We start from the raw sequence: 9,771 nt of genomic DNA, 5'->3' as shown, positions 1-9,771 counted from the left end.
ACAGACTGCATCTGCAATGCCTTTATGGCCTCAGTAACAACGGTACCGTACAAAACCCGCCCCGGAGCTCTGCGGCAGGCGGGCGGGTGGCGTAGAAAACGAGGGGGGCTTGCGTCCCAAAAGAAGGGAGAAGGGTGTGGCGGGCCAGGCTGCATGGGGTCACGGTCCCCCACGAGCAGGGCAGGACTGCTCGGCTCCAGGCGCCACGGGCAGTGTTTTTCGGCGGGGACGTCCCCAGCCTGGCTTGCAGTCCCTGGCCGGGGGCAAGGGGGACGACGCGGGCCGGCTCCTGCGTTGCTCCGTCATTCCTGGGGGATGTCCAGGCGGGGGCGGGAGGGAGGAGGACTTCTCGGGGGCGGTGGCAGCCCCGGCGTTGGGGAAGACTGCCTGGATGGGTTTCACTTCGGTGTTTCGAGGGGGAAGTTGGGGTCCATGGGGCGGGTCCCGCCCAACCCGAAAGTCCTGGCCAAGGTCTCTGGGCGCCAGCGTGCTTCCTTCCTGCCCCCCCCGCAAGCGTCTATGGCTTAAAAGTTGGGGGAGGGGGACTCTGGGACTGTCCCCCACCTCCCCAGCTGGAGACAGATGGGGGAGGGAGAGGGTGGGATTATGGGAGATCTCCACCAGGAGTCCAGAGCGAAGTGCCCACCGGCCGGCGCCAGCAGCCAGTGCAGGGCAGGGCTCTGCAAGGCGGAGGGTCAGCGCGCGGCGGGTGGAGGCCCGGGCCCGGGCCCGGGGGCGAGCACCGGGTGGGCCAGCGTGACGGTGAGGGCATCGTTGTGCTGCACGAGCGAGGCGTGTTGGTAGTGCAGGACCAGCTCCTTCAGGGAGCCGTACAGGTTGTAGGGCTCGGCGAAGCCGAAGCCGGTGGCCGTGCGATAGATGACACAGTGCTTCGTGTCCCCGTCCACGCTGCAGGGGGAAGGACAGAGGGCGGACAGCACGTGTCATCCGGGGCCAGGGTTCCCGTGCTGCCCACCCTCAATGCCCCACCCAACCCACCAGCCCACCTCTGGCCCCGCCCACCCGGTCATGTCCCGCCCACATCTGACCCCGCCCACATCTGACCCCACCCACCTGACAATGCCCTGCCCACCCATCTGGCCCTGTCCACCCCTGGTGCTACCCACCGCCCACGCCCTGCCCACCCCATCTGGCCCTGTCCACCCCTCGTCCTACCCACCACCCACGCCCTGCCCACCCCATCTGGCCCCGTCCACCCCTGGCCCTACCCACCGCCCACGCCCTGCCCAGCCTGTCCGTCCCACCCACCCTGCCCACCCCATCTGGCCCCGTCCACCCCTGGTCTTACCCACTGCCCATGCCCTGCCCAGCCTGTCCGTCCCACCCACCCTGCCCACCCCATCTGGCCCCATCCACCCTGGCCCCGCCCACCGCCCACGCCCTGCCCAGCCTGTCCGTGCCCGCACACTCACACCACCGAGCAGGCATAGCAGCCCCGCTGGCTGCTCTCCCGCACCAGGAAGGTGCCATCCCGCTTGCCGCTCAGCATCTCCTCGGCCTGGGTGCGGTTGATATTGCCCACGTACCACGTGCGCTCCTCGTGGTGGGGCAGGTCCTCGTCCTCGTCCATCAGGGCGTACTGGCTGCGGGCAGCAGGGGCAGAGCCCTCCCCCGTCACTCACGGCCCGCAGCCCGCCCAGCTCCGCCTCCTCCGCGCGCCAGGCCCCCGACTCCCTCCTCACAGCCACTCACTCCTCAGCATCGTTTTTGATCCCCAGCCACTCGTTGATTTTCTTCTGCCGGGCACCTTTCTGGGTGAGCCACCTGCGAGAAGGGGCAGGGGTCGGTGGGTGGGCAAGTGGGGCGTCCCTCCGACAGCCAGGAATCCAGCCCTGGGTCTTGGGGTACGATGCCTGCAGGTGTGGTCGGGGAGCTGGGCAGCCCCATACCGAGCCAGGCCAAGCCCCTGGGCACCCCACAGCTCTGCTCCTGGCCTGCCCACCCTGGCCCAGGCCCATACACCCAGGCCCACCCACCCCGGCCCTGGCCCCCCACCCAGGCTCTGCTCCTGGCCCGCCCACCCCGGCCCTGGCCCCCCACCCAGGCTCTGCTCCTGGCCCGCCCACCCCGGCCCTGGCCCCCCACCCCACAGCTCTGCTCCTGGCCCGCCCACCCCGGCCCTGGCCCCCCACCCCACAGCTCTGCTCCTGGCCTGCCCACCCCGGCCCTGGCCCCCCACCCCACAGCTCTGCTCCTGGCCTGCCCACCCTGGCCCAGGCCCATACACCCAGGCCCACCCACCCCGGCCCTGGCCCCCCACCCAGGCTCTGCTCCTGGCCTGCCCCCCCTGGCCCTGGCCCACCACCCCACAGCTCTGCTCCTGGCCTGCCCACCCTGGCCCTGGCCCACCACCCCAGGCTGCCTGCCCACCCCAGCCCTGGCCCCCCACCCCAGCCCTGGCCCCCCCCCCCAGGCTCTGCTCCTGGCCCGCCCACCCCGGCCCTGGCCCCCACCCCAGGCTGCCTGCCCACCCCGGCCCAGGCCCCTCACCCTAGGCTCTGCTCCTGGCCCGCCCACCCTGGCCCAGGCTCCCCACCCCAGGCTCTGCCCTGGCCTGCCTACCCTGGCCCAGGCCCACCACCCCAGGCTGCCCGCCCACCCTGGCCCAGGCCCGCCCACCCCACCCCAGGCCCCCACCCCAGGCTCTGCCCTGGCCTGCCTACCTTGGCCCAGGCCCACCACCCCAGGCTGCCCGCCCACCCCGGCCCAGGCCCCCACCCCAGGCTCTGCAGCAGAACTGCCCACCCCACCCCAGGCCCCCACCCCAGGCTCTGCTCCTGGCCCGCCCACCCTGGCCCAGGCTCCCCACCCCAGGCTCTGCCAGGCCCCGCCCCAGGCTCTGCCAGGCCCCGCCCCCGGCCCCCACCCCCGGCTCTGCCAGGCCCCGCCCCCAGGCTCTGCCAGGCCCCCACCCCCGGCTCTGCCAGGCCCCGCCCCAGGCTCTGCCAGGCCCCGCCCCCGGCCCCCACCCCTGGCTCTGCCAGGCCCCGCCCCCAGGCTCTGCCAGGCCCCGCCCCCGGCTCTGCCAGGCCCCGCCCCCGGCTCTGCCAGGCCCCGCCCCCGGCTCTGCCAGGCCCCGCCCCCGGCGCTCACACGAGGTACTGGTCCCGGATCTTGCGCAGCTGCATCAGGTCGGGCTTGAGGCTGTTGATGCGCTTGTCGATCTCGCGGTTGTCCGAGGCCTGCGCGCGCAGCTCCTGCTCCAGCTTGCTGCGGCTCTCGTGGATCTCGGCGATGCGAGACTTGAGACGCTCCGAGTTCAGCAGGATCCTGCAGGCGGGAGGGCCCGGGTGGCCGCCAGCTCCGGGCAGCGGCTCGGATCTCCCAGCTCCCGGGGCAGCCCTGCCGCGGCCCGGATCTCCCTCCTCGCCCCCAGCCCCTCCAGCCCCACCTCTGCACCCCCTCCTCGGCCCCTGTCCCTGCAGCCCCACCTCTGCACCCCCTCCTCGCCCCCAGCCCCACCTCTGCACCCCCTCCTCGCCCCCAGCCCCACCTCTGCATCTCCTTCTCGTTGCCCTCCCGTCGGAAGCGCTCCAGGTACTCCTTGCTGTACTTCTCCTGCGTCTGGCCCTGCTCCTCGAAGATCCTGATGGTCTCGTTGAAGGCCTCGATGGCCGTACGCTTCATCTGCAGCTCCTGGGGCCGGGGTGGGGGTGGAGGTGGGGGCTCTCGATGAGCTCCTGCACAGCCCTCCAAACCCCACGCTCCACGCCCTCTCCCTGCCGCGCCGGGTTGGCCAGCTCCCGAGCCTGGCCCGGCTTCTGCGCTCTCTGTCCTGCGTCGCCCGTCCCCAGGTACCTGGGAGGTGCGTGTGTATTCCTCGTAGAGCTGGTCGTACTCCCGGCTCTTGTCCTGGAATTGCTGGTGGTAGACCTTGAGCTGCGCGCCCACCGCCTCCACGCTGTCTTCCTTCACGATCTGGTCCTGCAGAACGCCCGGTGCGGTCAGCAGGTGGGGGGACCCCTGACCTAGGGGACCCCCTCCCGTCACAGGCAGCAACGGCACCGACCTGCTGGTACTTGGACACGGGGTAGAGCAGCCGCGTGTCCAGCTTGGCGTTGTACTGCGCCAGCGACTCGTGCCGGTAGTGCGCGATGAGGTCCACCACCGAGCAGAAGGTCAGCGGCTCCGAGAAGCCGTAGTGGCCGTCTCGGTGGAACACCTTGATCAGCTTGTTGTTACCGCCCTTCCTGCGCAGGGGGACCAGGGATGCGGCCTCGGCGACCCGGCCCTGTCCCCGAGGCAGCCTCCGGGCCACCGAGCCCCGCCCTGCCAGCCAGGCCCCACACCCCGGGCCACCGAGCCCACCTGGGCTGCACCTTGCCCACCTGAGCGTCAGCGTGTACTCCCCCTGGATCTTGCTGGACGCGTCCCGGACCAGGAAGGTGCCATCTGGGGTGTCTCGCAGCTTCTCATTCACCTCCTCCCTGGGGGGACACACGTGGCGGGGTGGATGGGGGAGGGTTGGGGCTGCCCCCTTCCCACGCCCGGAGGCGCCGTCCTGCCCCCCACGCACCCCTACCTGGAGATGTCTCCCCAGTACCACTCGGCGTCCTGCAGGGACGAGGGGCTCCCCCCGTTGGCCAGGCCTGCAGGGGCTGGCTTGGTTTTGGCAGGTTTAGGGGGCAGCGCTGGAAGCGGGAGGCAAGCACACAGAGTAAGCGCCGACTGCATACATGCGGGTCGGCAGAGCCGGGCTGGGGAAGGGGGCGGCGGGCTCACCTGGGGGCGCCAACTCCTGCTCCTCCAGCTGTTCTTGAAGTAGCTTTTCCACCAGCAGCGCCGGGAAGTCGGGGTTCGGCTCGCTCCTAAGGGGGGACAGGGAGCCGGGTGAAGGCTGCACCCACGGACGCGGCAGGTGCATGCAGCAGGCGCAGAGTAGGTGCACGGACCCTGCGCCCCGGGGGGAGCCGGAGTCCCCACGCACCCCAATCCAGGCTTCTCGGGCTCCACCCACCTGGTCGATCCCCGCCCACCAGAAGCCACGCCCACCCAGGGCAATCCCCGCCCACCACGAGCTCCACCCACACGGCGATCCACTCCCTCCAGGCCCCGCCCACCGCCGCGGCCCCGCCTCCTTCGGCACGGCCCCGCCCCTCACCCGTCGGGCGCGCCCCCTGGCGGCGGCACGCGCAGCAGCAGCGGCCCCACGATGGCGCCCAGGGCGCGGATGGCGGTGCTTGGGGTCGGGGCGCGCCGGGCCAGCCGGCCCAGGTGCTGGAGCAGGAAGCGCAGCGTGAGAGCGCGGTGCAGCGGCAGCGTGGGCGGCTCCAGCACCGGCCCCACGGGCGCCGAGGCCTCTGTGGGGACAGACAGGCCATGGGGGGAAGTGAGCGGACTGTGGGGTCTCATCCCACGACCACCACCACCTCCCCCATGGCCGTGGCCTCTATGGGGACAGACAGGCCATGGGGGGAGATGAGCGGACTGTGGGGTCCACTCGCTCACCCCACGACCACCACCACCACCTCCCCCATGGCCGCGGCCTCTGTGGGGACAGATGGGCCCCCTGACCTGCAGGGCAGGATAAGCTGGGGGGACTGTGGGGTGCTCGCTTACCCCGCAGGGCCTGGTGCGCCTCGGCTGCAGCCTCCGGGGTGACCAGGGGCGCAGGCAAGGCCAGGAGGAAGCTCTTGATGGCGTCCGACAGGGCGGCTGCGTCCCACTGGTCCAGGTCGCTCAGGGACCAGTCTGCAGGGGCAGCGGGAGGAGGGCGGGTCACACGGGGTGCCAGGAGCTGCCCGTCCTCCCACCCGGCCACGGCGGTTCCCGCTCACCTGTGCGCGGTGCGGGCAGCTCGGGCCTCAAGTAGCACTCAGTGTCCACTCCTGGGGTGGGGCAGGGAGGGCACGGGTCAGCTTGCAGAGGGCTGCCCCACGGCAGGGGTGCTGTGCGGTGGGCAGGCTTGGTACCCTCCCCGCATGTCTCACCTGTCTGTTCCAAGGCTTCTACCAGCTTCACCAGCAGCGGCGGGGCTGCGTCGGGCGGCGAGAACTGCTCTGGCAGGTCAGGGAGGGTGGAGCCTGGCAGGAGGGGACAGGGCCAGCACGTGAGGCCCTTGCACGGAGCGTCCCTCCTGTGGGTGGTCCCAGGCCCAGCTCAGGGTGCCTAGAGCACCATTTTCTGGCTTAAAACATTAGGAGTTTGGTGGCAGAGTGGGTTAAGCCACCATCAGTAACCCTAGCGTCCTAGAGCGATGCTGGTTCAAGCCCTGACTGCCCCACTTTCGATCCAGCTCTCCGCCAGGGTGCCTGAGGATGGCCCAAATCTGTGGACGCCCTGCCACCCTGTGGGAGAGCCAGATGGCGCTCCAGGCTCCTGCCTGGCCCTGGCCACAGTGCAAGACACGTCATATGGCTGTTGTCCTCCCCCTCCTCCAAAAAACAGATGCACCATGGTCCTGGGGACCTTCCTGAAAAATACGGCGGGTGCAGACACGATACTTTCAGCGAGGGGTGCTGAGAGCCGGGGACGGGAGGGTGGTGCCTGGGGGGGCTCCCAAGAGGCCGGGGTGGGGCACGTCTCGTAGCAGCAGCACCTGTGGGGTGCTGAGCGAGCGGGTGCTGGCTGGCATGGGAAGTCATGCCGCCTGGCCGCTGTGCAGCCCCAGGCACCGACCCTCCCTCTCTGGGCCTCGGACTCTTTAACCCAGCAGAAGGACGCCGTGCAGCCGCCCAGCGGGCCCGGAAAGCAAGCGACCCTTTCTGGGTGTGCGGCGCCAAGGCCCATCCCCTCCTGGCCCGCCCTCTCCCCACCCCCTTCCCACCAGGCAGGTCCGAGGCACCATCCAACCAACTGCGGGGGCCCTGGCACCCCGTCAGGCAAGCCATGGCCCGCGGGAGGCCTCCCTGGCTGAGTGACGGGCCAGGTGGTGGCGGCGGCGGCAGTGGGAGCTGGGAAACCGCCCAGCTGGGCAGGGAACTGCCAAGAATGCATGCGGGCGGTGCGGGAGGCAGAGGGGGCAGCGGGCGAGGCGTCTGCGGGGAGATGGGGGCAGCCGGGGTGCCCCCACCAAGCCCTAGTTCACAGATGCAGCATGGGTCAGACGGGGCGGGTGCTGGGGGGAGGTCGTGACCAGGTGGGGACCCAGCAGTCTAGACAGATGCCTCTGGTGTGTTCCCGGCGCAGGGGGTGACGGGGCAGCTGGAGAGGGGCTCTGGGCAGCTGCCCCGGTCTGTGTGTGTGTGTGTGCACGCGCGGGATGTGTGTGAAGCTGGCCGGAGGCCAGGCGGGAGGCGATTGTTACCAGGGCGGAGAGGCAGATCCTGGCTGGGGGCCCGGCTGGGGCCGCCTCCAGGCCGAGGCAGGGCTGCGGGGCCGGCCAGGCCTGGGCTGCCTCCTTCTCCTCTGGGGACACCAGCTGCACGGAGCCCTGAGCCAGCTCCGCCCCTGCTCCCCTCCTCTCCTCTCCCCTGCCCCGCTCTGCCCTGGGACTTTGGCCTGACCCAGTGGAGGCGCTGGGCACCTGGCGGGGGGCGTGACTGATGGGGCAGTGGACATGGGGCAGGCCTCAGCTTCCCCGCTGCTGTGACCCCCACACCCTGCGCGGCCCCCATGCCCTGCGCAGCCCCAGCTGGGGAGGCAGAGCTGCCTGGTGCTCACAAAGCCCTATGGGTTTTGTGGATTCCTTGAGGTTTACCAAGAGGGTTCCTGAAGGAACCCCCATGTGCAAACCGCAGCCGGCTGGACTGCGCCTCTGCATCCTACCCAACGTTCCTGGGGGGGCCCATGTCTCCAAGGCCCTGAGACCCTCCCCCATCACGCGTGGGAGGGAAGAAGAGGGAGAAGAGGCGCCCCTCTTCCTTCTGCCCCCACGGCGGCGGCTCACCTGACTCGGGAGCGCCCTCCCTGGGCCTGGCCGGCAGTGGACGGGGTCCTCGCGGCCGAGGGCCGGGCCGGGCAGCGGCCACGGGCCCCAGGAACTCCACGTAGGTCCCGGGGAAGTCTCCGCGCTGCCGCGTGCGCTCGTTGAAGCCGGGCATCCAGCCCACGCTGTGCGGGCAGCGTTCCCCGCCCTCGGCCACGCCGAGGGCCTGCAGGGCGACCCGGCTCACCACCAGCACGTCGCCCGGCAGCAGCTCCAGGTCCTCCGGCCGCTCCCGGCGGAACGGGTAGAGCGCCCGGTACTGGAAGCTCTCGGCGCCCGCCATGGCGGCGTGCGTGCGTGCGTGCGCGCGGGATACGGCGCTCAGGTGGCGGCCTGGGACCACCGGGGCCCCATGGGCTGCAGGGGGTCAGGGGTCCGCTGGCGGGGCGCAGCCTCTAGGCGCAGCCGGCGTCACAGGTGCGCATGGGGGTCGCGCGTCTCCCACAGCCCGGCGGAGGGCTCGGCGCGGCTCCGGCCACCAGCATGCATCCACGCGGGTGCGGGGACCTCGGCTCGCTTCCCCGGGGCGCTACGGGCGATCACTCCCTTCCGCCGGGGGCCGCGGGCACCCGAGGCTGGAGGTGGCACCGGGAAAGGGGGCCGAGGGCGCGAGCGGCCACCATGCTCGGCCGGGGGCGCTGACCTGCATGGAGAGGTGGGGGACAGGGCAGGGTTACCCAGGCTGGCGCCCCCTCGCACCCCCATAAGCGCACTCCCTTGGAATTCGCTCCTCAAGTGGAGGCCCTCAGCTTCCTGCATCTGTGCAATGGGTGTGTGCTAACAGCCAGCACTGTTCCTGCGGGAGGCTGGGGGCAGGAGGGGCCCGGGAAGACAGGCTGCAAGCCCAGATCCGCCGTGGTCACATGGCCCTGTGGGGACCCCACCCAGGTGTGCGCAGGGAGGAAGGGGGTCGGGCCAGCAGTTAGGCAAGGCGCCAGGTCCAGCAAGGCCAAGGGACGGGGGGTCTGCAGGCGTCCAGCGAGCGCCCCACAGGGCGGGGTGCAGGTGGAGACCCCAGTCCCGGCGTAGGACAACGAGGAGGCTGCGGGGCCTCCTGGGATGGCCACCAAGGGACAGGGTGTCCATGCGAGCACCTCAGGTGCAGGGGCAGGGGGCTAGGGGGCCCCAGCTCGCCTGGCCCCTGCTGGCATGGACACTCTCACAGGTGGGGTACACTGAGGCCTAGGAAGGTCTGGGGGCGGCCTGGCCACCCCCTGGAGACCGGGGTGCAGTGGTTTGCACAAGCAAAGGCCACAGGCGGGCTGCGGGTGGGGGTGGGGGCAGCGAGCTGCATGGGGAGGGGATCCACTCCCGGCCCCTTCTGCACCCCCACACGAGGCCTGGGCGCCCCCGCTCCCAGCAAGGCCGCCCTGCAGTCCCTCCTCGCTGACCCAGGCCTCCCTTCGCTCCCGCGGGGACCCCCGGAGCTGGCGTTCGGTGTGGGGGGGCGAGGGGAGCCCCCGGGCCGCCCCCCACCCGTCCGGCACCCCAGCCCGTCCTCCGGGGGGTGCACCAGCCCGGCCCGAGGGGACTCACCGGCTCCCTGCCGCCGTCCCGCCGAGTGCAGCCCGCGGGATCCCCGCGTCCGCCGCCGCCGCGGTTCCGAACTGCCTGGGGCCCGCCCCCACCCCCTCCCCACGGCGGAAACAGCCGAGCGCGTTCGGGCGAACCGAAGCCGAGCGGGTCGCTCTGGAGGGTGGGGGGAACGGGACGCGGCCGAGTGCTTCCGGAAATGGCCGAACGTACTCCCGCGGGACTGACCGGCTGGCGTGGCTCCAGCCGAGGACTTCCGGAAAGAACCGAACGGCTTCGAGCCCGGCCGCCGGGAGAACGTGGCCTCCGGAAGCCCGGATGGGAATGCTGGCTTCCGGAACTAGCTGGAG

General features: G+C 71.6%; 1 protein-coding gene across 1 annotated transcript; it reads right to left on the bottom strand.

Annotated features, from left to right (window-relative positions):
* Window positions 1-6: 6 nt before the first annotated feature.
* PIK3R2 (phosphoinositide-3-kinase regulatory subunit 2) lies at window positions 7-8,495 on the bottom strand. The gene is made up of 15 exons (XM_040990759.1): window positions 7,850-8,495; window positions 5,952-6,044; window positions 5,799-5,849; window positions 5,581-5,712; window positions 5,123-5,321; window positions 4,744-4,829; window positions 4,544-4,652; window positions 4,350-4,448; window positions 4,031-4,211; window positions 3,820-3,945; window positions 3,515-3,657; window positions 3,115-3,291; window positions 1,714-1,785; window positions 1,434-1,604; window positions 7-909 (listed from the first exon to the last, which is right to left on the bottom strand). Exons 1-15 carry the CDS (start codon window positions 8,169-8,171, stop codon window positions 696-698), a joined length of 2,175 nt encoding a protein of 724 aa, XP_040846693.1. The 5' UTR covers window positions 8,172-8,495; the 3' UTR covers window positions 7-695.
* Between the last annotated feature and the right edge of the window lie 1,276 nt (window positions 8,496-9,771).

Source organism: Ochotona curzoniae, unplaced genomic scaffold, assembly GCF_017591425.1.
Source record: "Ochotona curzoniae isolate NIBS_2020 unplaced genomic scaffold, NIBS_Ocur_1.0 contig_605, whole genome shotgun sequence".
Taxonomy (NCBI): domain Eukaryota; kingdom Metazoa; phylum Chordata; class Mammalia; order Lagomorpha; family Ochotonidae; genus Ochotona; species Ochotona curzoniae.
Note: the sequence above shows the minus strand (reverse complement) of the source record. Positions and strands in the feature narration are given on the sequence as shown.

Coding starts and splice junctions, on each gene's coding strand:
- PIK3R2 (XM_040990759.1), bottom strand. CDS start 8,171: ATGGCGGGCGCCGAGAGCTTCCAGTACCGGGCGCTCTACCCGTTCCGC. Junction 4,830..5,122: donor CCAGGGGGCGCGCCCGACGG/GTGAGGGGCGGG, acceptor GTCCCCCCTTAG/GAGCGAGCCGAACCCCGACT. Junction 910..1,433: donor TGCTATGCCTGCTCGGTGGT/GTGAGTGTGCGG, acceptor TTCCCCCTGCAG/CGTGGACGGGGACACGAAGC.